The sequence below is a fragment of the Aptenodytes patagonicus genome, chromosome Z (assembly GCF_965638725.1).
Source record: "Aptenodytes patagonicus chromosome Z, bAptPat1.pri.cur, whole genome shotgun sequence".
NCBI lineage: Eukaryota > Metazoa > Chordata > Aves > Sphenisciformes > Spheniscidae > Aptenodytes > Aptenodytes patagonicus.
Window position 1 is genome coordinate 63,810,839 of NC_134982.1, and position 27,692 is coordinate 63,838,530.

Consider the following 27,692-nt stretch of genomic DNA (forward strand, 5'->3'; position numbering starts at 1 on the left):
CAGGAATTGTTATGAGATAAACATATTCCCTGAACTGTGCTAACCACACTCCTATTAATGACAGTTTGGGTACTTTGTTTTTTCAGAAATTTCTGAAGTGATTTCTCACGGCGCAGCTGGACAAAGTCCTGATTTTGAACACTTCCTGCCAAACTGTTTTCAAAAGTTGTTTTTTGTTTGGTTTTTTTTGGGGGGGCTGGTGTTTGGTTTGGTTTGGGTTTTTTTGTTTTTCTTTTTTTCTCTTAGTGGAAGCCTACTATTTAAAGCTTGCCTTGAAATGACTTTCTGCACATACAAACAAAAACCACTGGTCTGACTACTTTTCTAAAGTGGAAGTAAAGCATTAGATACTTCTATCTTTCGCTACTGGTAAGAATGCAGTTTTTAAGTAATTCTTAGTAAATTTACACTTAATATTACTGCAAGATCAGACCCTTAAAACATCTAGTCCTGTTTCACAGGCTAGTTTCACAAAATCTTTTCATCTTTGAACACTAAATCTCACTTTTGTGTTTCAGAGTGCATAGCACTCTGCACCATTACAACCTTTATAAGTAATAATTTACTTAAAACAAATTCCCAGCACTAAGGATATCAATAAAACCCAGAACTAGAGCATAAAATTGAAAAGACAGTTACAGAATTCTGTGTGTGCTTGCTGCCCTAGCTCACCGCTATACACCTTCACATCAACCTAATTCATTTGACACACAGTCTCCCCACAGCTGAGAAAGCCCAGTTTTCTTACTAGTTCTTAGTAAAAGCTTAAATACAAACCCCCCTATGTTAAAGTAAAGTTAAGGTTGTGACACAAATCAACAAAAGGCAGGAAATTCAAAGGTAACACTGACAATCCAAGCTTAATTCATGACTGTTTAACAAAAGGGCAAAATGATATGAGGAACTAATGTCAGCTTTAACTTCACTCTGTCTGTGTTCTTGGGCAAACAGGTGTTTATCTCAAAGATTATACTAATTCAGTCTCTCCTGTCAGTCTAGATAAATTCTAGTGATTTAACATTCTAGCATTTAACAATGTGCTGGATGTAAAGAAACTTTTAAACTCATTTTCAGCATCCTAGCATGTTACATTGTAACAAATATCACTAATTAAAAATGGAATTTTAGAAAATTATGCTAGACAAACAAATAAAAAAATTATTCTATAAATTTTTCAGAAGTAAACAAAATATACTTTTTTGTATACAAAATACAAAATTAACCATTTTGTAATGTAACATGAAATACAGCAATATATTCTTCTCTTTCTCACAAGTTAACAACTCTTAGTACGTACACATACTTCAATTCCTCTTTGAATCCTCTTCTGTCTATCTTTTTGTATAGAATAACAAAACATTTTTCTGGGCAGCAAAATGTCAGAGAAAGTAATGCTGCCTATGGCTACATTTTCAGGGGTAGGGGTTTTTAATCTTTTAGGCTTCAAAATAAAATCTAGTATTTTAGTGTGTTTTAAAAATACTAATTGCATATAAGCATATATGTCTGGTAGTTTTTCATACTGTCTTATTATAGAAATCGGAAAACAAAAGAATGAATAAAATGATGAAGTTCACACTTCATAGTCTTCGCTAGAGTACGTGAAATTACCTCACACATACATACCTATAGCATTAATTGCAGGGCAACAATAACAGTTTTTGCTGTAATTATGTTCTTTATTTACTGCAATTATTATTATTATTTTTGCTTAACTAATGTCTCAAATGATTACAAATTTTGTTGGAAACTAGCAATATTACTTCTTTTTTTCCAGTTGAATTGCTAAGCAATTATGATCCTGTCCCAGAGGTCAAAACTCCGCTAACTGCTGTAGCATCAAAAATTGTTGTTGAACAGTCAAAAATTATTGTTGAACAGTTTCAAAGAGGGCTTGTAAAATCCAGCATCTGTACTCCAGGCCTGCATCTGTAGTCCATCAAGCTGCAAGAAATCTGGTTACCAGCTCTAGGTATGTTTTAAAAACACAGTGAAAATGTGTACAGTTACAATTTAAAGTTGGTGTCAAGATTTTAATTTCCAAAGCAAGGACAATTATGTGTTTCACCCTCAGGAGTATCAAACAGAAAAGCACAGTTGCATACGGCTGTATGCTCCCACCCAGTCATGGCCTCATACAGCTTCAGACACTACTTACTTACTTCTTGGTGGAGCCTGAACAAGTATGCATGTGGAGTTGTAAGTCTTTGTAAGACCATGGGAGACCACCTGAATGATCCCACAAGAAGTCAGGCACATGCTCCTCTGCTGTTTTCCTCTACTTGCCGCAAATACAAAAGTGTAGAGGACATGAGGGCTTGAAAAGCCTCTGAGGAAAAGAATGGCTGCTCTCTTTCCTTTGTAGAAGAGAGGCAGCTTCTTTGATAAAGGAAGTTCCAACAACAAACTGAGCTTGCAGCACTGTAAGGAGCTCACTTTTTTAACTTAACAGCACCACAAACAAATGTGGGAAAGTCTTCCATTGAAGTACCAGGAAATAAATCAAAAAGGAAGAAAGGCAATGGGTGAAGCCTGGCTCCACCCTGCAACACTCTTTTTAACCTAATTAATATTCACTTGCTATCACATTTTTAATCTAAGGCAAAGTTTTGACTTCCTTACAAAGCATATATTATGTTTATAAATTCTACTTTGCTACAGTTTATTTTGCATTTTCAGCTCAGATATCACAAGCAGATGAATATATTTGTCAGGCTGGCATGCTGAGATATGCTGAAGAGTATAATGATAATCAATTAGTCTTAATAATGTATCAAAAATCAGTCAGTATCACAGCTGTTTTGCTGGATGTCTTACTGATCCTTATTAGCATAGTCCAATTTTTAAGTGACTAGTAAAACCTAGTATCAACACCATCAACTGAAAATGTTCTCAAAGTCCCAGTAACTGACTGCAATAATGTTGACTGACTGCAGAATCCAACACATTAGTGACAGTTGAGCCTTAGTCCACAGAAGTCAACAGAAGCTCAGGTTGGATGACTATACGGTTGCCAAGCTAATCATCCAAACTCTACATATATTCTCCACTCATTCATTCTGCGAAGTACACTTCCCACTTTTCGTCTAGCCACGGACACTTCCTTTGCCCTCTCTCCATTCTTTCATAAGCAAGACTTCCCTATCCTCAGTTTCTTTACTTCAGTTTCTCAATGTGTGTTTCACTAGTTTTGGGAGAAATCCTGTTTTCCTCTCAATAACTGCAGGCAATGAAGGGTGAAATCAGTTTGAGAAATTATCGATCCTCAAGATGCCGATTCCATTATTCCCATGATAATACTTTCTGCATGGGTTGTCGAAGTCAGAAGGGACAAAAGTACAGTTAGTAGATCTATAATACAAAACCGGACAGTCTCACTTCCAACCGAGGTCCTGCACCTCTGACCCTATAGCAGTGACAAGAGGCACCTTCATTGTCACTTTGTGTTCTACAGACAATTCTCCTCCCTGAATTTCCAGCAGACAGTTCCCATTTCACAAATTCATCTTGGCCAAGTGGTATCAAGCCAAGAAAATCTATGTTTTCAACTTTGGCAAGATCTGTTCTGCACATGGAAGTACAAACAACTGCAGAGAAATGGTGGTATAGGCCCACGCTCCCTCTCCTCTGCCATGCCCCAAAGCTCCCACAAGTGCTACAGCTGCATTGTGAGCTCGTGTTCAAATACTGTGGACGTGAGGCAAGCTGAACTCTGCAGACCAACATACCCTTGAATGCACGCACGCGAACCCCAGTAAAGTGCAAAATCTGAAGGGGAAAATAAAAGAATGAGTTTGTAACCACTGGAAAGGTAATTTATCACTTTGACATAGTAATTCTTTATAAAAGCTATGGAGTAAAAAGTTAAAATAAAAAAGAGTAAATGAGAAACAAAATAATCAGAAAGCGTGAGATGCACATCTCAAAGATACAGTTTGTAAATCCTACTGAAATTTAGGCATGTAAGTGGGAGATAGACGTTTGAGAATTTGGCCTTATTGCAGAAATAAGTGTCTTATTTGAGGTCAGTATCTTATGTGAAAAAAACAAAACAAGATAAAACAAAGCAGCCTCTGCAAACACACTCAAGTGCTAAGAAGTTTTCCTATTCCAAATACAAATTCTGTCTCTCTATGTGGCCTATTGGACAGAAAGCCTAATTCCTAAGATGCTCCTCTCTATTTTATCATAGCAGCATTTTTAAGGGAACATCAAGTTCACTCAAATTTTATGGCCTACAATAGGCAATCAGTCCACACTCATAGTTGCTTAGTTATGCTTTTACAGCATCTAGAAATGCACATGTATTTTTGGATTTTCTCTCAAATGCTCTCCTGGTCTCCACGACAATTCAAAGGGCACTCTACCCAGCCTGCGCAGTAACTGTCAATTCTGTGAGGCACACTTTGCAGCACATATGCACGCTGACTTTCATACTTCTAACCACAGATATTTTTAAGCGTGTACAAAAAGTGTTTGACATTTCCTATTTTTATGGATAAAGGTTTTGAAAATTTTTATCTATACATTTCCAACACTTTTATAAGAGTCTCTGTGCAAAGCTAGTAGAGCTCAATCTTCACAAAAACAAAGATACAGGTATATTACATACCATAGTCAGTGATCTTACAGGATACTAAATACAGCTCTTTCAGGTTCCGGCCTTCTTTGGCAATCACCTCCACACATCTGGAAGACACATACAGTAAAATCACAGTTAAAAGACAATAGATCATTTTTAATAGCAAGAGCACAATCCACAAGTGTAATGTACTGTATCTCAATTTCTTCATTTTGTGAACTGCGTCATACAATTCACTGAAAATGCATATGGCTACATGTATACACTGGAGAAAAACATTACTTTACATTGAATGCTTTTATATCAATATTCCCATAAGTCTCTGAATATGTGAGTTGCTTGAAATATATACAGACAACTCCTTTGGAAAATAATACAAATGTGAATTTCCATTTCTTTGTTACTGTGTAACTTTGGAAAGTTTCTATTGCAAGATTTAAGCTTTGAGAGTTTTCTTCTAGGGAAGAACTATAAATGCACTGTAATGAGGACAAAAGATAAGAAAATACAATTTTAAATTCGTGTTTGTATTTCTTCAGTAATTATTGCAGGAGTCAGCATTCATCAGGCCATGAAATACTACATGCCATTGGTGTTCCAATATGTTGCTAGAGAAGCTTGTATAGATGAGAAGACAGCTCATTTGTCTGCCTTGTCACAACTATGATGAATTTGCAATGAAACGCGTAAGTTTTTTTCTGTTAATCTCCTTGTTTGATTTCTTGTAAGCAAGCAAATATGAAAACTAAAATTGTCTTGTAAAATAGGAGCTTATTATATACTTGTGACCAAGTCTATATTAATGTTATGCTTACAACTGCATTGTTTATAGTGTATCACTCAAAAATACAGTTCAAAAAATGTATTTTCAGTTCCATTAATGTAAAATGCACCACTGTTCATTAGATCAGCTAACATGACTATTGTGCTATTCTCTACATAGAGACATTTTTAAAAGTGTGTTTTATAGGATAAATAATAAGAATTTTTTCTGATCCAATATATTCCTCTTTAATTTTCAGATCAATCACCCAATCATCTACTCTGCCTCTTAAATCAACCCTCCTACAGTACACAAAATTAAATTACTTGCCAATTTTGAAAAAAATAGGTATTGCTGAGTTTGTCATAACTTTTGGAAAACATACCTACATCCTCAGGGACCTTTTTCCTCCACTTACCACCACCAATAGATTATTTCCCAATCTGATTTAACTGTTCATGCTGCCAATTTTAGATTTTAAAAGCAACCACCTAATTCTTATAGCTTACAATAACACAATAACTGAATGATAGCCCTTCATATCTATTTGTCCTCTCTCTGCTTCCTTCTTCTAAAATCTAGAAAGAAAATTCACTACTACTAATAAAACAGCATGCCTCTGACAGAGTACCTTAATCATAGTTCCTTTATCACTATAATAAATTTTCAACTCTTGAAAACTGCGAGGGCCTAGTATTTAGAAAATTTTTGCAATGCTTGTCATTGGGAAAAGATTGCCTTTCTTTATGAATACACAAAGAAAGGAGAGAAATATTTAACATGGTAGCCTCTGACATGGAAGAAAAACAGGGTGAACCTCCAGATTCTATACTTGTTTAAACCCACAACTTCTCTGTTAAGAAAATTAGCAAGCATAACAGTTATTTTTCTTTTAGAAGTTACACCAGGACTATCTTTTTTAATATAAACTACCCTCAGAATTATACATTTTCATTAGGTTATTTTCCTAAAAAACAGGTAAGATTTAGAGCATTAAACACATTCTATGTACGTGAAAAACTTCTCCTGTTCCTGTAAGACAGGATTTTGAACAAGATACTCATCTTTGTTAATTGGCTTACTGAGATCAACTAGGCCATGAGAAAGATCTTTTATTATTATCCATTCCAGAAAAATACTTCCTAATAATGAGATTTTATTGCTAATATTAGTAATATGAATACATAGAAAATCATTATCCGTTATTTTATTAGACAGTATGTTCATTAGACATTTCAGCAAATAAGAGATAATTGAAAAGTCAATGGACATTGCAGTTAAAAGAACCTTGTATTAACTCTTATCGCATATATCATTTAGCAGAGTACTGAGACTATGAAACACTTCTTACTCTGGATAAAAATTCTGAACCTAGAATAGTATTTTGAAAATTTTATCTAATGACTCTACAAGTTTTCAAATTATTTCTGATCATTTTTACTTCCTGAGAGACAATTAATTGATCAAAAATACAATATAGCAAGCAGTGTCTAACAATACCACCACAAGACAGTCAAGATGACATAAAAGACTACCTAATTTTCCCTACAGTTTCAGTTACACAAATTTTCAATCAATCAGGGTCAAATTTGTATTATCTGCACATGGACATATCTGCATGTGCATTCTTCAACATCCTTGTATACTTAAGTCTCACGATATTGGCTATTCTCTGGCTTCAAACAAAATCAGTTTAACTGTGAAGAAAGGAAGTTGTAGTTTCTGTCCCTCCTTCCATAAGGGTGCCAGTATATATTTAGAAGCTTGTCTTAACAAATAAAGAGTGCTAGAAATGCAGTGTTTGAGAAGAAATTTTAGATGCATTCAGTCACTTGATTCTAGGAGTAAAGGATAAAAGTATTTGTCTGTGTGGCCTTTATAATTATATCCTTTAATCCTTCCAGATAGTGCCAGCTCTAAGGGTTAAAGTTTTTTCAAGTGGCTTGAACGACTCCAATGCTGTTCTTAGTGACATCTTGGAGTCTAAATGAAATACTGTTCACTTTCTCCTAATGGGAAAAGAAAACCTTCACAGTCTTTAGATATTTCCATTAAACAGACAAAAAAAGGGCAAAAAATGTTGCTTTGACTGCCTCATTTCTTTCTGTTTTTTGAAAATATTAAAATCACCTAACATCTAAAAGAATGAGGTCATGACACATCTAGTTTGGAGAAGAAAAGATTTAAATATAGCTAATAATTATTTTTGTCTGCCTTCTATAACTTGCATAAGTCAATCTAATTTCAGTTTTAATTTCTATTATCCTTTCTATATATCATCCCCATGTAAATCAACTTGCAGAGACAGAAGAAACACTTTATGTGGCCTCATTAGCCTCTGCTCTGTAGAGGGTCACACAATACATAATTGTTAGGAACAACTGATTACTTTACAACACAAGGAAAAATAAGAGTAGTTGTGTATTTATTACTTTTACCTTTTAATCTTTGCTAAACCTGACAGAAAAGAAAAAGGTTAAAAGAACAAAATGAAATTAACCTTTTCTAGAAAGCAAGGATCAAGTCATGTTAATTCTGTTGTAACAATCCATCCAAATGATATCAAGATTGTTGCCATATCTATCTTTGGAAGTCTTTATGTTTACAATGTTGCTGAATTAGACAACAAAGAAGCCTAACCCTAAACACATCAGCATAATACCGGTAAATAAGAGAAGCAAAGTTATTATTTAAAGCAGTAGCAAATGATGGAAGTGAGCAAAACAGGTAATTGAGCCCTGAAAAACTTGGGGACTAACCCCTATCTGTCAGGGAGCTAACATGATGCCACTTGGATGTGGTAACAACAGCTGTGTGCCAAGGCAGAGAGAAGATCTTTTTAAATCTCTTAACCCAAGGTTACTGAATAGGCTTTTATAAGCTCATCCTACTAATTTTAATAACAAAAAGACATGCAACATCTAGATGAAGTAGTGAAAGTTACACAGACATTTCCTCCAGAAGTATTAAAATATAAACATTCTTACAGGAAGAAAAGTAATTTTCACACTCAAAATAACTTATTACCAAAAATGAGACAAGGGTTCATTAGCCAAGGAATAAAGAAATAAGGCTATAATTAGAGCTTTGATAATACACAAGTCTGGATCAGAGCTGGCCAAAGCTCTCCACTTCTTACTTTGTAAATTAGTATCACTTAGAACCATGTAAGACATGAAAGTATCAAAACAGAGAACATGAAATACTTATTTTAGGAAGAAACTGCTTATTCATTAAACCTGAAAATATTAACAAATCTTTATGCTAAGCTTTCCCTACGTCTACTCAGTATTTTATGAATGCTGTTCTCTGATAGACTGATATGCAATTCAGTTTTATTGCATTTGATTCTAAAAGTAAGAAATTAATATCACATACTGTGAAATTTACAGTGCAATCAGGAGCAAGAAAAAGGCAAACAGCAGAAATTATTTCACATAAACAAGCCAATCAAACAATATTTCAGAATCCAAAAATATAACTAAAAATACCTACCGTTAATACAAAATAGTTAGAAAATCACAGATGTTTGTAAGACAACTTAAGCTTGCTCAGCACTGTGATGTTGAACACATCAACATTCCAACATCCCAAAACATTCCAACATCCCAAAGTTCATTATGTTCAGAGACTAACAAACCTAAGATTGCCTCTTACTGTTGTAATTTCTAAAAATGTCTTCCCACTTGAAAAGCTAAACAAATCTCAAGAAGAAAAGGATATAACTATAATGTTGCTAAAATTCCAGCAATTAGTATCAGGAAAAAACTCTCAATCTAGGTTACAGAAATTATGGAAATTTGTCTACTAACATGCTCTTATATACATATAAGAGCATATATATATATATGTATGTATGTATGTATATACTGCTCTTACCACATGGTCTGTATACATGACCAGAAAAATTACTTAAGCGTATAAAGATTTGCTGGTATAATGCTTCTCTGAAAACAAATCTCTTCTTCAAAAGTAACAAAACTGCATGACTGAGACAAAGATATGTCTACTGGTAACTTCACATTTAGGCCCATCATCTTGACGGCTCCCACATATAAATCTGTGCAATGAATTCACAAAGTCAAGGTTTCTGACTTTCCATGATGTAATGCAAAATGTAAGAGCTTAAAAATAATAGACAAATTAGAAAATAAGTCATTCAAACCCCTGTAATTTTCTTCTCTTAGCCAACTGATCCCTACATTCTTTGACTTAAATGAAAGCTTAAGGCTAATGAATTAAACTGTGCAAGCTTCTACCTGTAAGAAAAGATACAAAAGATCCTTGAGTTATGGAGAATAACTCTCTTTTCTATATACATACACAGCTTTTATGTTTTTTTGGTCTAATTCTAAAAACATTGGAAAATCATATTTGGACAACCAAAAAGGAAGAAAATATGACTACAGTATTTGTGGTGTAAGTGGTCCTGGGAGACACTGTTACAATCCGAGATGCTCTTCGGCCCTGAGTGAAGCTAATTGGCGTTGCCATATACTGGTTAAGAGATCACAATTTGAGGGAGTGAGTTTCACTCACCATAGAGGTATGAAAACCCAAAAATATTGGGGTAAGATTTCATTGGTAAGATTCAAAATGAACATCAGACTGTTTACATGGCTTCTTTGCATTTGACTGGCATACGTTTGTCTCTAAGCAGTAAAGTGAACACCTTACTATCCTTCAAAACATAACCAAAACCACTACTGGGAACCAAAAGAGAGCTTGGAAAGAACAAGAACACTAAAATATACAATGGAAACCCAGAAACCTTTCACAAGGAAATATAGGGAGCTCTTCAAAAATCAGTGTTTCAAAGGTTATATTCAGGCAGAAAATAGTAGCTGCATATAAAACAATACTCACAGTCATTGGTTTTGATGACTTAAACATTCCTATGGAAGGCAATAATGCAATGTAATAAACAAGTCTCTCCCATAACAAAACAAAACCTCTTACCACAGAAGCACATACAGTATCTTAAGAAATTGATGTGATCTGAGGCCTTCTGCACTCAGAAGGAATGATTTGAAGGCTAAAATAGTGAAAGGACTAACATTTTACTGAGAGATCTATAAACCCTTGTAAAACCTCATTACAATAAATGATGAACTTCACATGCTGAGGGATACATATTCTTGGTTCAGGATTCTCTTTTATTGATCACTTTATTGACATTATGACCAACATATCTCTTTCAATATATTTGTTTTCTAATACTTTATACTAATAAGAGGTATGATTTTTACTTTTCAGTTATCCTGGTACACAGTTTTTACTGCCATTTTAACATTCCAATCACATTCAAAATATATATTTTAAAATTATTTTTAATTTGAACACCAAGAACTGCCTCTATAAGAAACAATATTAATCACAGAGCCAGCAAAACAGGGTAAGACTTTCAATCAAAAACACAAACTGAATTTGAAAAGCACTTTTTGTCCGGAGCTAACATGCAAAGTGTCATTAGTTATACAACTTAACAGCAATTATCTTAGGGCAGTCATTAAGTTCTGATTAGCAGGGAGGTATTCTTTAGAAAATCAATGTAATTAAAAATTAGGTTTACCAAACAGTTTTGCCACTTACAGCACAGGAAAATAGATAAGCTTTTTTTCACACTGGAACTCACAAACTACAGAGGTAAGGGCAGACAAGCCCCACAGTGTCTGCTTGTGCTCTGAGCTAGTCAGATGCAAGCAAGCTCCAATCAGAGAGCTACATAGATAAATTAATCAGCACTGTGCTTAAGCTATTATGCCCTGTCTTTCAGCAATAAATATCTATTTTCAAATATTTATTAGTAGTCTTATCTAAAATTAAATGCCTTTATAATTCCTGTTACCCTGACTGCATGTAAATCCAGCAAGCAATTAAGCCAAGAAAAGAGAGATTTAGCAAATTGCTTAATTCCACTATCTGACATTTACATGTAGTAGTATTCCAGGTGGTCTTTGGTTCCTTTCTGACTTGGAGGAACTAGATACCATAATGGATTTAACAGAAATAAACAACTATGAAAAATAATTTTATTCAAAAACCCTCATGGAGCTGGTTTCCCACAGCTAATCATGCTAAAGTCCAGAAGACAATTAAATGGTATCTCTTATTTTTTTAAATTCTGAAATATTTTGGAATTCAGATTTGAGATGAAAAAACCCATTTGGTACAGCACTTCAAATACAGTTTCTTAAATCCATTTTGGCAACTTGTCTACTGTTGTAAGCAAAAATAAGGAAATGTTAACTACCAGCAAGCCAATGCACATTTCTTAGCAAGCATTATGTTTTGTATTATACAAACAAATAATGGCTTCCTTCCTGAACTGTTTCAGTTGTGCCTTTCCACCGGAAAACTGGTAAAGTACTTGCTTTACAGGCATGAGACAGCTGGATTACTCTGCTATATTAGGGTGCTGATGTAGGAAAGGAATTGCTTACACACATGTTGCTTCTTCACACAGTTAATGTCATGATGGCTTTTCCTAAGGCAAGCATAAAGGTAACTATCATTAAGTTATCTACTTGCAAATGCAAAAATGTACAGATTTAGAAAATAATGACTGCACAGTAGCTATAAACAGGATCAGGAGTTGGCAAATTGTAGATTTTATTTCTATGCACATAAGCAAATCCTTGTGAACTCAAACAAGATACTTGATGTCCCACTGCCTCATTTTAATTTACATAAAGTGTACTGCAGTGTACAGAGAGGGTGTGGTGCCATTCAGATGCTGAATGTGTGTTCTGGATGAATCTTTAGTTGAAATGATTAGTAATTGATGCTGCACATGGGAAGAAGTTCAGAGACAGACCACCACACATGCTGCAATTTCAGGAGTGCAAAGGAGAAGAGACATTCAGGAGAAGGAAAGCCTGAAGTATTGCTATAACTCTCTCTCCCAGTACAAATCACACAATGTCACAGTTGCACCATTGCTTGCATGGAAAGACTGGGCTTTCAGCAGAGGTAGCTTTACTTCTTCCTGGCCTTTTAGAGATTTTATTTACATGCTTCAGGCCTCAAGATTTTTCCTGGAGTTACAGTGGCCTCAGTTTTAATAGACTTTCTTTTTTTTTAAGTAGCCTTGTGCCATCCCATTAAGGTATAGTGTATAGAGTAAAAGTATTCGTAATCCATTTGTTTTTACTGTATGCAAAATGGCCTTCTTTCCTCAAAAAAAGTTTCCAAGATTAATAGTAAAAATAAGAAATGAGAACTGTACTGCTGTACTCTAACTTCCCAGAAACATTCTTTAGACTGTCCTGTTAGAATGTTTGGATAAACTTTAAAATACTTCTATAAAAACGAAAAAACTTCACCTGATATTTTGAAAATAAAGTAGTGTTTATACAGCTCTGTACTTCTTGATCTCAACAAGGACTGCACATATATGAAAGAAGATTTCACCACATTCACTGCTTGATTTTCATACCACAGAGGTTGACATACACTTCACTGAGCTTTGCACATAGGCAGCTAAACTAATCTATTGAGATTTACCCTTTCAATCCCCTTTCTGTTACTTACTTTTTTCTAATCCAGATAAAACCCTAACCTCTACCAGCTATTCTTTTATGTGCACCTTTAAAGACTATCCCTTCTTGAAATGACGGTGCAGATCACGGTCAATGGGTGATGTGGACTGAGAATGGACTTCAGCAAGGGTCTCTCCTGCTAATGTTAAGGAAACAGCAAAACCTCTGCCTCAGTTTCTCCTTTCCAAAATGGAAATGCATTCTATAAAATCTATTTTTTTATTGTGTTGTAAACAGAGGTGATTAAATATTGGTAAAGGCTCGGTTCTGTGAAAACATAAAATCCCTATAAAAGTTTGATAAATATTCTCAATCCTATTCTTGGGAGCAGTAGTATTACTAAGAGTTATCATAATCTAAATTTATATGAGATGAACAAAGTTTACAGGGAGAGGTAATCTCTTTCATTAGACAGTAAAAAATGTAAAGTCTCTTACAGTACATAAGATAACTTTCTGCAAAACAGTCCGATCATCAGATCTGATCTTTGTCCTCTACTGCTTAAGGACATTCAAGTTTGTAGAGAATTTCTGCTTATATAAAATGATGATAGAGCAGAAGAAGAGCCAAGATAATCAAAGAGGAAAAAAATGAAATCCAGTACTCATCATAATTCATATATCTTTGGAATTGATTTGGGGTCCAATTCTCTTTATACTTGAGGAATTAGAGCAAGTTGGTAGATCTGTTACATTAATTTAATGCTGCTGATGTTAGTAAAACTGATGAAAGAAAAAATCAAGCTCAATGCATTTTTGGACAAATGCTATAAAGAAGAGAGATTAAAGAATGTAAGCAATAACTGAGTTCTACAGTTCTCAGGCAAGGCCAGTACGCTAAGGTCTCACCCAAAGCGTAGCATCACAGCAAAGCCTGTATGTGAAATTTGGTGTATTTCATACATCACATGTTACCATAAATTCTTTAGTAGCCAAATTTTAGCTGAGAAAAAAACCTCCATACCTACTAAAACCTTAAAAGTCTTGATTTGCCATGAAGTACTTCATAAATCTTGGTAAGAATGCCAAGGTTCTTAGAAACTTCAGTTTAACATAGAGAGAATGCACTGAGATAGCAATGACAAAAAAAAAAAAATGCTTAAAGGCAAATTTCAGAACCTCTTCATGAAATGATTATGAATTCCTTTCCATAAGGCTGTCTGGCTAGCATTTCTATTACTGGTACACTGCTTGGAGAAAGCAACAAAAAAAAGCTTGATGGTACTGTCTGTGCTTTGTATGAAGTAAAATTGCCTCCTTTTAACTCAGACAAGATACTAGCAAAAATATTTATTAGAAACTGAAAGAGCAGTATTTCTTTCTATGTGTCATAATCTTAGTAGATTGCCAATTATATTCTGTAAATACAGATTTTAATACCACCTAATAATGTATGAACTTCACCTAATATGCAATTCTTAAAAGCACTTAACAGGATAACTTTTCAGGTAATCTTACTGGAAAATAATCTGGCTAGACAGAATACTAGGATATACTGTGCCCTTTTAAACTGTAGTGAGAAAACATGGCAGTTTTCAGCAGCTGGAAAATTCATAACTGAACAACTACAAACACAATGAAATGAAGGAGACGTTTGTGTTCCTGATTTAAAGTATCACCAAAAGATCAATCAGCAAATTAGTCTAAATTGCTGTTGTAGGTAAAAATAAGAAAGTTTCAATGGGTAGGTTAATTCATAGTTAAAATCTGTAAACTAAAACTAAACCTTAAGAGATACCATACCTAAATCAAGGACTTGCATTTTTACATGGCATGTATGTCATTTGTAGAAATTAGCTTTATTAACCGAGCCCGATGGCTGATCCCTGTGATTGCTTTGAATCTCACAGAAAATACACAGTTTCCCAGACAGTTATGCAGCAACAGAAACATTTTTTGGTACCTTGAACATCTCTGCAGAATTCAGAAGTCCAAAACCACAAGAAAATTCTAAGTTAGCTTCATATAATGTGATGACAGATGCTTTACACAGTAAGATGTAAGTGAAGAAACTTTTCAGTCCCTCCTGTCTTAGGGTCCCCTGAGTACTGTTGAGATGGCTCTGATTTTGTTAGGGCATTGAGCATGCTGGTAATTATTTATATGTGGTGTATCATAGCACTGTTTATATTTTTGTAAAAGAAACATCACTTAGTGTTATCTGCCTGCACTTGCATGGCAGACGGTGTTGTCTCATTGACTACCCCAAAAGCTATCTAGTTGTTAAAACGTAATAAATTGCCACCCAAAACAAGAGAAAAAAACTTAAGAACAAGTAGAAGGATTTTGACTGAAACTTTTGAGTTCGATAATTTTTTCTTCCTAATCTATCAGGAGCATTTAACAAACCATCACACCCAACAGTTCATATCATCTTCTAGCTGAGTTTCTCTGTTCATTGATGTAAATATCCTAAATCTTGACAGTCTAAGTTTAGATGTCTTTCCAGCAAGACTCAGCTAACTTTGCACTGAAACAGAACAGAAATAGTCATCTAATTCCTTAATGGCATCTCAGCTATTACAGTGATGCAAGACAATCAGAAAGAGCTTCAAATGATTTCTTAAATTGATCCAACTGGACCCACAAGGGTGCAACTGTCTAAACCATTAGAAATTATGTAGTCAATTAAAATCTACATATTCAAAAAGCCAAGGAAATTTCCATGGGTTGTATTTTTGCCTCTCTGGAGAACTCAGGCAAGAATTCTGCGATGTATTCATAAATCATTATACGTAACTATCATTCCATAGAAATTTTAATAAACCATTATTAATAAAATATAAAAAAAATCTATGAAATCACTTAACTGCAGATCTGTCTTTCCCTACTTTCCTGTAGTAATATATTTAAATTAGGGTTAGAGCAAGCCACATTTATTTCATTCACAACTTTAAAGATATACCTTTTCATTCTAAATATATTGCATTAAAGTAATAAACTTTGCTGATGGTTGAAGCTTTCCAAGGGAAGGACAGTGTTACCACATTAGTCTTAGCTCTAAAACTTGGCAGTCACTTAAACCAGGTCAAAGAGTTGGAATTGCCAGTCTCTCTGTTTAAGAAGTCACTTCTGTATAAAAGTAACACAGGCACATTTCTTCACTCATCAGGGAAGATGGGGGAAAAAGCATGTGCGCACTCGATAGAAATAGTGGGGGGCAGGATAATGTTACATATTTTCCATATGTGCAACTCTGAGAAATCACAGAAGGAATAGTACTAAGAAGACCTAAGCTCACTTTGCACTTTTATTTCCAGACAGCTAAGCAACCCAGACAGCAGAAGCATGCTGATGGTTAGCTGGAGCAAACATGTCCACCATTCAGCACAATGTTTCAGGTTATTAAGAAATTAATTCAAAGCAGATACTGTTTGCTAAAGTTGTTCTGACATCTATTGTGTTCAGAGTTTCTGTGGCTGCCACCGCATTTGCTGTACCTCATTAGAAAAACTGTAAGAAGAAATGTCTAAAATAACATAAGCACATTGTGTACTTTAAGAATAAATACTGTCAAAGGACACCTTGGTTTCAGTAGCATCCACTGTGTACTAAGATATTCAGAGGTTATACTGACAAAGATACTTGGAAAAGATTATGCTCTCACTCTCAGTTCTGATTAAATCACTAGTTTTCAAGGTTCACATGGAAGCCTCAAGTAATCCCTGGATTATTGGCAGAACACATAAACGAGTTTGTTATTCATTGCTAGACATAGTCTAGTAACATCTTATAAATTCAAATTGTCATCTGGATAAAAGCCTTCTTTATATTCTTACTAATCTGCCTGTACCTAATATAGACACAGGTGAATTTGAGTTTCTATTTGTCTTTAGATCCCAAAATTTACAGGAGGCCTGAAAACTTGTTTTCTAAGTGCAGGATTGGAATTCCATTAGGAGGTGAATGGGCAGCCAAGGCAATTCACAAAGCGCAGGCAATGTGTTCACATTGGATTGAAAGATGAGTTTTTACCTGTTGCTCCAATTTCATTTTTTGTTTGGTACTTGTTACTTTCAGCATCAAGTACATAGAATGAGTCTGGTTTAGAGAGAATGATCCTCTCCCATGGAAGAAAAATCACATTCTCCATAAATCATAAATGCAAAATTCTTTGCCATGGCAATTAGTTTTGAATCTGTAACTCCAGGTACAGATTCTCTGTGATGTGGCCAGAAATAGTACTAAGCCTTCAAACTGGCTTGATGACAGGTTTAATTACCTCCACTACTGGTGACTTCAGAGTGTTGACAAGATCTTAAAATATTTCCTCTACTAATTAGCATCATACGCGCTTACGGAGATGCGTTTTCGTTAATGTTCGTCTCGGACATACCAGGAAACATATAGGTAGTGATATGGCAGCCTAAATTTGTTACTTGGGGCCATGAATGGAATGAATTAGCATTATTTAACAGCTTGAAGATAAGAGACCAGTTTCTTCTAAAACAAATAAAACAACTACCAAATTGTTCCACAAAAAGCAGAGCCAGACTCTTCATATTCACATTCTAGCCAGTTGTTACACAATTGCATTTATGAAGTTTTCAGTAAGACAACTCCATTAGTAAGTGGAATCCTAATGCCTTTTTTGATTTCTGCGACTTTGGGTTTAATCCTAGATTTAGAAAAGACTTCACTTACTATTTCCTTTTGGCATCAAGGATGAATTCTTCACATATGTGGCTAAACTTCTGTTCAGTATCTCTACTGGTTTTGTTGAGAAAATGATGACAGCAGCTCTCCTTATTTCTCTTGCAGCAAAACCAAGGGGAGTATCAGTAAGCAGAGCTCATATGCCTTGAGATCTTTCTTCTCCATTGATTTTAATGTGATCACCCTCTCCTGTTTCACCTGTTTGTGTGTCACCGGCAGAATTAATCACCATATCCTAGGCACCTCAAGACATGATTTTGTTCATCATTGTGATGAAATAAGGTCTGAGCATCTTCAGGCTAACTCCATCCCCTCTAATCTACTGAATGAAATTTACTTACTCTGTGATGGGGTTTGGGACAGCAATGAGATGTAACCTAGATCAGTGTGAAATAATGTTTCTATGCTAAGTGGAGCAACCAGTTGAAGTAGCAGATCATGAAGAATACAGGTTACATGTCACAGGAAAACCAAAATCATATCCTTTCCCGAGATAACATCAATCTCTCATAGACTGTCGTGGTTTAACCTCAGCTGGCAACTAAGCACAACACAGCTGCTCACTCACTCCCCCCCGGTGGGATGGGGGAGAGAATCAGAAGAGTAAAAGGGAGAAAACTTGTTGGGTTGAGATAAAGACAGTTTAACAGGCAAAGCAAAAGTTGCGTGCGCAAGCAAAGCAAAACAAGGAATTCATTCATTCATTCCCATCGGCAGGCAGATGTTCAGCCATCTCCAGGAAAGCAGGGCTCTGTCACATGTAACGGTTACTTGGGAAGACAAACACCATCACTCCGAACGTCCCCCCCTCCTTCTTCTTCCCCCAGCTTTATATGCTGAGCATGACGACATATGGTATGGAATACCCCTTTGGTCAGTTGGGGTCAGCTGTCCCGGCTGTGTCCCTTCCCAATTTCTTGTGCACCCCCAGCCTACTCGCTGGTGGGGTGGTGTGAGGAGCAGAAAAGGCCCTGACTCTGTGTAAGCACTGCTCAGCAATAACTAAAACATCCCTGTGTTATCAACACTGTTTTCAGCACAAATCCGAAACATAGCCCCATACTAGCCACTGTGAAGAAAATTAATTCTATCCCAGCCAAAACCAGCACATAGACCCAAACAGACTAACAGAATCTAGAACTCGGGCTGTCATCAGTTATGTTTTTCAGTTCAGCAGGTTCCAAATCTAATATGTGGTCAAACAAGATGGTGACCATCACAGGTACAAAAACAGATGAAGCATTTGTATCCATACCTTTAATTTGTAATTCAGTCACCACTAAATTCATTTTATACCTGCACCTCATAAAGAAGTTTTTGAAATACTTGTTTCAAATAAAGTAAGATTTTCTGAACCTTTCAAAACTGCAAATAGTGCAGAATGTGACTGACTGTTTTCTAACAGAATTTTCCTAATAGACTTTTCTTGATTCCTGGTTAGAGTTTGTATTTTCACTTAAAAATTTATAACTGATGAATCTTGGCTGACAAAGATTCCCTGCCATTATATGATACAGTTACAAGCAGAGGGACATGCTCACGCTAAGAACACTGGCTCAGCAAGATACAAGAAGGAAAAGATCTTTGAATCAGGTATTTATATTTCACTTGAATGACCTACAGATGAGGGTTAACTCATTTTGCTAAAGATTTAGATATTTCTGATAATATTAAAGAGTCAGCTACTATCACTGCAGCATCAAGACCTCTGAACTGTATATTTAAATAGAGCACTACACATTTAAGTAAGTAAATCATAAGCAGGCATCAATTTAGATAGAAGTGATAATGATTATGACATAGTTTGCTGTCTTTGTGATCTTTTTTAATGTTAAGTTTTTCAGATAAAGATTTTTGTATGTACTGTAAATATTTCAAGGTTAAAATGTTAGGCCTTCAAAGATGTATTTTAGAATATTTTAATGCACTAATATTTCTAATTAATAACACAGATGAAAACATACCAGATATACAGTATCTGCATATTTTTCTATACTTCTGTTAATGTAGGATTTTCCCTTTTTTTTAAAAATAAGAATATGAAAACAATGCTAATGATATTACAGTAGCGTATTGTGTGCAGATACGCTGGAGAGAGGAAAAGGGTTTACAGGATCTAATTCCACCCCTTACTATCACCCCCAAACAAAGCACTGCCACCTTGTGTATATAAATCAGACACATATAATGTGAATATAAGCCAGCCCATAAAACAATGCTAGTTTTCTCCTAAGGAGAAACCCCACAAGTGTGAATACAAATTTTTCCATGTCAGGGATGAATATGGTTGCAGTCACACTCTGACTACAGGACAAAGAACTGCAACTAACATACAAATTGACATGAAATGCTTTTTGGAGCACCTCTCTTAGTATTCATCAGAAATAATTAATTTCAAAAGCCTTTCAGTCACTCTGACTCAGACATTCTACAGGATTTTATAACTATTATAGACAGTGTGAATCTTCTGTCCATAGATTTCCTTCATTTCAAATCCAGGTTAAGAAGCTAATATCAATTAGTCAATAGTGAGTGTTTAAAAAAAGGTAGCCCCTGTTTTAAAATTAATTTTAATTAATCTTATTTTGGATATAAACAACAGTTATTAATGGATAATTTAGAAGAATAGTGTTTCAGTGAAATGGATGCAACATAAAAGGCATCCTAAAATAATCCATAAGCCTTTCTTACTGTAATATGCTGTTAGAATAATAATCCATAACCTTTAGCATAATGATGTAAGAAACTGAAATCGTGCTAAGCATATGCAAGTGAGAGATATCTAACTGAAATCCAGGTACCTCTTCAACCGAATCTGGATTTGAAGACTTTTCTGTCCTTTAATAACTTTGTTAGTGTAGAAATAAAGAAACAGCCATAATTCTTGCCCACCAGCTGGCATCAGCTATCCTAACTACCACCAACCCCCGATACATTATTCTGAACCATTTTCACTCTCCTTCAGTATGAGAAATTATGAAACCAAGGTCTGTCCCTGCACAAAATACCACAGTGATTACAGTAATCTCAGATCTTGGTTTCTTGTGTGTCTCTCATAGGCAGCTGGAGACAGAAAGAAATTTCCCTTTTCCCCTCAGCCAGTTTCTTTTTACCAGTAGTAACCTGGTAATTTCTAAAATGTCTCTACTTTTCAGCGTGGCTTGTCTTTGTGAGAAATGCTTAGACAAAACTGGATAACTTTGCTTTCACTGCCACCCTCTGGGCTCCTTACTTCAAAAATAAGACTATGAGCTGTGGCCCAGGGATTTCAGGATGCCTTGACACACCATCGTGCAAATACTTATTAACAATAGTAGTAACTATTTACATAGCACCTTTGTCCTCTAAACAGATCTCTGTCAAATGGCTTTACAGATCTATTGGCTGGATTGCAGCACAAATTTAAAACCAAGAGCAGTTAGAATTATTTTAATCCCAGAAATTAAGATGACCCTACACTATCATATAATCAAAATTTTCACATGTGACTTGTGACTGCAGATGAGGACATGTCCTATTGCTAAGAGGTTACCATTTACATTCCTGTTTCAGTTAAAAGTATCAAAAACTCACTGATGAGCCAAAGTCCTCAGTGCCCAGTTATACAGTTCCACCAACACAGGTTCCCATACTAAATATGTGCCTATGACACTGTTTATCAGACATCTCAGAAGCTTAATTGGTCTGGTTTTTTCACATAAAAACAAAGAGGCAATGGTAAACAAGCCCACACAGACTTGGGCTGCAACAGAGGAATAGCTCTTGATATGGAACTCAGTGTCTGTGTCCACTTCCTTCTGTTGTCTTAGATAATCACTGTGTGCTGTAGCATACTCCCTGACAACGAGGAAGGCAACTAAATCACCGTACACAGGTGGCTATAATCTGAAATGGTTAGGATGGGTTGGCAACTACTTTGAGGAGTCGAGATGGGAAACTCGTTATTCTGTTTTCACTTTCTTAACCACACAGTCTCCCTCCAGTGTCCACTTAAACATATGTTGACTTGCACTCAAAATTATTTTCATTTGTACTTATCCAGACTAATTTTGCTTAATGTATGAGATGACAAGTTCACAGCTCAAGTCAAGTTTGAGGGTTACTAAGGGTGAAAACAGTGATGTTTGTCAAACACAGTGGAAGAGATTTCTCAGGTTATGTTTGTACAGTGGGAGTATTTGATTTCCTATACAGTTTGGAAAACTTCCTTAACCTGGTAGGTCTATTAGAAAAAGAGTCATAAAAGAAGAATTTATGCCTACAATTGCTTAAAGGAAATGCTAGGAAAAGAGGCAAAGTTCACCATACCTGTTGTTGCTGCAATAAACTCTAAGAATTAAAGCTTTACCCCAAAAATTCTCAAAGAATTGAAGTCAAGGGAAAAAAAAGATGCTTTGCAAACATCCAAGCACTTTTAAAATCTGTTTTTCCTCTTACCATAACAAAATACAGAATAAAAAGAACAAAAAAAAAAAAAATACTCCCTGGGTTTATATATAACACAGTTCTAAATTTTGTTTATGCATCACATAAAATGATTCAGCTATGATCTCAGTGATTTGTGTAAACCAGCAAAACCTCAGTCATTCAAGTAATTCTTTGTAGGCCTTTTAACCCAACAAGATCAAGGAAGACAGAAGTGGCCACTAATCTTTAAAAGAACTCAAATTAGGGTCAAAGGCATATAAAGGTTCTTGATAAGCTGTTCTTAAGGATTCTCAAATACTTCAGCAGTGGTCTTTGAGGACAATCACAGTGATGTAATTAACAACTTATTATCATACTTTGTAATCCCCTATAAACTCACACTCAAGTACTAGCATCTGAAAGAAAAAAAAAATGAAAAAAAAGTTATTTGTTTTCCTTTTTTATAGAAAAGGGAAAGAGAGTAGGAGGAGAGATATAATCCATGAAAAGCTTCCAAAACTGCAGACTGAGGTAAATAACACACTGTAATACATTAATAAAGTGACAAGAAAAATAAACAAACAAGACTAAATTAAGACATCAGGAAAAACTGTATGTCTTAGTATAACAATAAATGAGCTAGATAAAGTTTTTTGTAGGACAAGGAATTCTGTAGGTTCAAAAAGCATTTAAAGAAAATCATGTTTAAAAGAACACCTTTGGAAACAGTAACATTAAAAATCAGAGATATAATTAGACTGTTTTAACTTATGTGTTGAATCTACCAGTTAACAACCCAGGTGCTTGTACTGTATATCTGCTGAAAAAATGCAATGGCATAAAAGTATTGTCAATGCAGATTTTTCCCTGCAATTACTTAGTATATACATATACTTCCCAAACATACTGTGAGGCCTAATTAAAGGTTTCAGGGTTCTTTTTAAGACCTTATACAGGGCAAAAAATAGCTGCTCACAGTTCTGTTCAAGCTCCTTCTATTAAGCATAAATACAAATTAAAAAAACATTTAACAACATAAAGCACCCCCCAAAATACTATACATAATTCCAAGAAGAAAAAAAAAAAAATCTTGTATCTTTAGGGAAAAATGAAAAATGGATTTACAGATCTCACAAAGAAATTGTTATAAGTTAGATACCTTGAAAATTAAAAATAACAAAGACTTTTTTTTATGTTGAGTGAAGTTCAAAATAGTTGTTCTCATCTTCTGTGCAATTACAGAAAATCAAGGAAAAAAACAATACAAGTAATTAACATAAACATCACTGAACAGTAAATACAAGTAGGTATAATAAGAAATGCTACGTAATAAGTATTACAGAGGCCTTAATACACTAACAGTCCATGTTTTTGGACAGCAGTCTGAGCTGAGTATTAACTTTAACTGTTTGTACACGTGACTATAGTTGCAAATAGATGCATAGCTTCCCAAGCAACCCTATGAATAAAAGCCAGATAAATTTGTATGACAATACATGTAAATTAAATATTGAATTTTGTTTCTGAAAATGGAAGTTGCTATATAGTCCCATGGAATAATTTGTCAAATGTGACAAGGAGCCAAAAAAAAGAACATCTGCACAAGTGAGATGCAAAATTAAATTTATCTGAAGAATTTTACATGAACTTGTCTTCCTTTGGCATTTATCTACAAGTGAGGGGCAGGCAGACAGGAATGGGCACTTTATATTCAAGTTTGAAACTTAGAAAATTGCAGAAACCTGATGCACAACAGCATCCTGAGTGCGTTTTTATTGTTGTTCAGTTCAAAAGTGAGTAAGATTTCCTCCTAGTCCTCCAGAAAGATGTCTCAACACTTCCTCAAGTGTTTCATGCTGACACTGACGTTTCAGAAAACTGTGGCAGCAATCAGTAGTCGTGAAAGCAGCTGAAATTCTGAATCTTAAAACATCTAGCAGGAATGCATGAGACAGTAGAAAATCAGTCCAGCTTTCCAAAATAAGTGGGGAGTTCAATATAAATGATAGAGGCTGCTATCTGTAGCAGATCAAAGGGCTTCAAGCCATGAATTAGAGGTTGCCTGCTCCATAAAGATAACCCTCATGTGGGAGCATGAGCACCTTTTATAATCCTCAGGAAAAGTCAGTAAAATCAAGATTTCAAATGAACCTCTGCACATTGTGTATCATACATTTAGACATGTGTCAGAGCCAATACTAGTTTATTGCAGAAATAAATACAGCAAACATGATTTCACTTCTACATATGCCTTTTTTAAAATCACAGCCTCTTAACATCAGTTCATTTATTTCAGATATGAAAAATACATATTCTTTGCTCTTTCTGCAACAAAAACATCAATGCAATTCCTTTTAAATGTATTGAAAGCAGATGCTTCAGCTGTCTTTTATAACTAAGATAAAATATGTCGCCTTATGTATAAAAATAGGAATATTTCTAACAGTATGGTTATTTGCCAGCTGAACTAAATAGAAAGCCTCTTGACAACAGCAGTTTATGGCAACAAAATTAAGAAGATAATTCAACATACAATGCCAAATAGGAGAACACTCTTGAGTCACTTTTAATGAATTTTTTAAACCTTAAAAGTATCTTTATATTTAACAGTACAGTGGCTACTGCAATAAGCCAGGAAGGATCTTTTGCACTGAAAAGAAGAATTAATAAAACCTCATGTAAGTACAAACTGTCTCAAACTGTATTTGAGAATAGGACTGACAACTGGCTTTCATTAGAGGAAGCCATATAAAAGAAATTGGGGACTACTGGAGAGATCTATGCTCCTAAGGAGATGCATTTTGCCTGAAGCTGGGTATTAAAACCATCTTGTTTTCAGTGTTTCATGGTAAACTATTGTCGTGGTTTAACCTCAGCCGGCAACTGAGCACTACACAGCCGCTCGCTCACTCCTCCCCGCCCCGGTGGGATGGGGGAGAGAATCAGAAGAGTAAAAGTGAGAAAACTCATGGAGTGAGATAAGAACAGTTTAATAATTGGAATAACATAATAATAATTAATAATAATAACAACAGAATATACAAAGCAAGTGATGCACAATGCAATTGCTTACCACCTGCCGACCGATGCCCAGCCAGTCCCCGAGCAGCGGCCCCCCCCAGCCAGCTTTCCCCCAGTTTATATACTGAGCATTCCATATGGTATGGAATATCCCTTTAGCCAGTTGGGGTCAGCTGTCCTGGCTGTGCCCCCTCCCAGCTCCTCGCTGGCAGGGCACGAGAAGCTAAAAAGTCCTTGGCTAGTGTAAGCACCACTTAGCAACAACTAAAACATCAGTGTGTTATCAACATTATTCTCATCCTAAATCCAAAACACAGCACTGTACCAGCTACTAGGAAGGAAATTAACTCTATTCCAGCTGAAAACAGGACAACTATACAAACATCAAATGTTTCAAACAGTTCAGGGTATGTGGGGAAGCATTACCTGAAGAAAGTTGGGCATCCAGCCACAAATGCATACTTTTATATAGTTTTGTATCAGTACTGTTGAGGATCTACAATTATACTGAGCTTTGTGTTTCAAATAAGGTAACCAGACATTCCCCTTTAGCCAGAACACTCCCAGAAAACTAAAAATTACTCCCGATATCTTGCCAAAAATATTTGCAGTAGTATTTTGTCACAGATTTTCAGCAAGAAATAGATTTTTCCCTTCATCCCTCTATTATGCAAGTGTCTTGGATCTAACCATCTAAACTTTTTTTAACATCACAGAAAGAATGGACATGACTCTCATTTTGACTCCCACACTGAACTCCTGTGTTGTGTTGCATACTCTGATGCAAAGATCCTTTGGCATATGACCTAGGGCAGGGAGCATGTCATATGCATACCTTCGCTTTCTATTTTCTTCCTTTGTTTAAGTGGCTCTTTTAGTTTGATGCCCAACATTTCTTATTTTTCATTTCCAGAAAGGGCAACAATGCCTCCAGACAAACACAGTCAGCTCAGAAAGTGTAAGGATAGCAGTTATCAACCTAGAAATCCAGGGTACCGAAGTCCATAGGGTACCAAACAAGGTATAGTATGCATCAAGCTATAGTACATATCAGCACTGATTAACTTTGGTACCAAATAACACCACAGAAATATGGGACACACTGAAGGCCACCACTGTAATTAACCAATACAATATACATTCAAACACAATCAACATCTACATTGCAAATAAAGGACCCTTGACCTTCACCTTGAGATCTCAGCCTCTTTAAGAACCATGCTAGAAAAAGGAGGATCCTGGATTAACATCTCCTTCCACCAGGGTTAAAGGTTCCCAAACCTATAACCAAATTGAATGCTACCCTTCTACTTTTTCAACTATTTGGCCATGCCAACAAGTTAAAAACATTCAAAAAACCATGGCTCTTTCCAGCTTTTGATCAACCCACTACTGAGCCTGCTGTATTCTTTTCTTCTCACCTTACCACCTGAAGTTTGCCCTTCCCTAAACAAGCTCTGGAAGAAGCTATTCTATTCTATGATTCTATGATATAAAGTGGGTTGGAGTAGAAAGATGGGGAAGATAACTGCTGACAAGACTTCCTGCCAGACATTTAAAAAAAATGCTGCAATTTGACCTCCAGGTCCTCATGGATTTACTTTGTTGTTGGTTCAGACTCACGATGAGCGATAAAGAAGTTTCCTCTGTCCCAGTGAAAACAAATATACAGTTCATCCAGCTTCATACCGGGATAAGCAAACTATTTATCTGTACTCTAACAAACTGGAACCTAAAGAACAATTAAGTAGCTCTTTCAATAGAGGAATATGGAGCCCACAGTATCTCCCTAGGCTGTTAAACCATACATTAATATCTCAGACAACAGCCGTGAAATGCCCAGATGCTACATGAGGAGAAAAACTGTTTTCTTCTTTGATGAGTCTTGGACAACCTACAGAAAATCCTCAATAACGCAGACAAAAAGCCCAGCTCAGTCAACCCCCTTGCCTTGAAAGTTTGAAGAATAAAGCTTGTCAGGAGACTAGTAAGGCTATTCAGAAAGAAATTTTGAACAACTCCAAATTATAGTTGCAATTATCCAAGCCAAAGTAAAAAAATGCCCCTAAATATCAGCCATCAAAAAACTATGTTATCCTCTTTACAGACAACTGCAAGAATAAAAATGTATCAGATTGCTCCTTGAAAGGAGCAGAGAAACAATCAATCTACAGGTTCTTATCCTTTAATAACTCCTCTAAATGTCAACTATAGAAGTAAGTCTTTGGATATGAAAGCTACCTCCACTATTTGCAACCAAGTTCCTTGTGCTCCCTGAAGACCATAGGTGCCAACTGTCAATCTGTTGTTTTGAAGAAAGACAAGATGCATAATATTACAGTATTGAGGCCGAGGATGAGAAATATTTTGAAAAGGAGGTTAAAGCATAAGCAGTGAAAGCCAGGAAGAACCTCACTTGGTTTAACACACTGATATGTTGCTAGCCTACCCTCCCTCCTCAAAAGCTTTTCCCCCCCTTAAAATCAGCAATCCATATGAATGTACCAAAATGCCCAGGAATTACAAAATTATGAGTCACACCTTGCTATACATTTTCTATTTTACACAATAAATTTGGCACTTTTTTTGTACACCATTACTACTTAAAATGAATCCCAAAGAGCTCAAGCCAGATAAAGCTGATAAAATATAAATTTTCTCTACAGAGAAGTAATTCAGCATAGCATAGCCAATTACCACAGAAATGCTTAGACAAAAAAATC

At 35.5% G+C, this 27,692-nt stretch overlaps 1 protein-coding gene across 1 annotated transcript in view; it reads right to left on the reverse strand.

Annotated features, from left to right (window-relative positions):
- The window catches only part of FBXL17 (F-box and leucine rich repeat protein 17), a 302,561-nt gene that overhangs the window by 95,863 nt on the left and 179,006 nt on the right, over positions 1–27,692 (reverse strand). Inside the window, exon 7 of the mRNA XM_076363233.1 lies at positions 4,613–4,689. Coding sequence (XP_076219348.1) covers positions 4,613–4,689 — 77 coding nt within the window. The remainder of the gene's footprint in view (positions 1–4,612; positions 4,690–27,692) is intronic.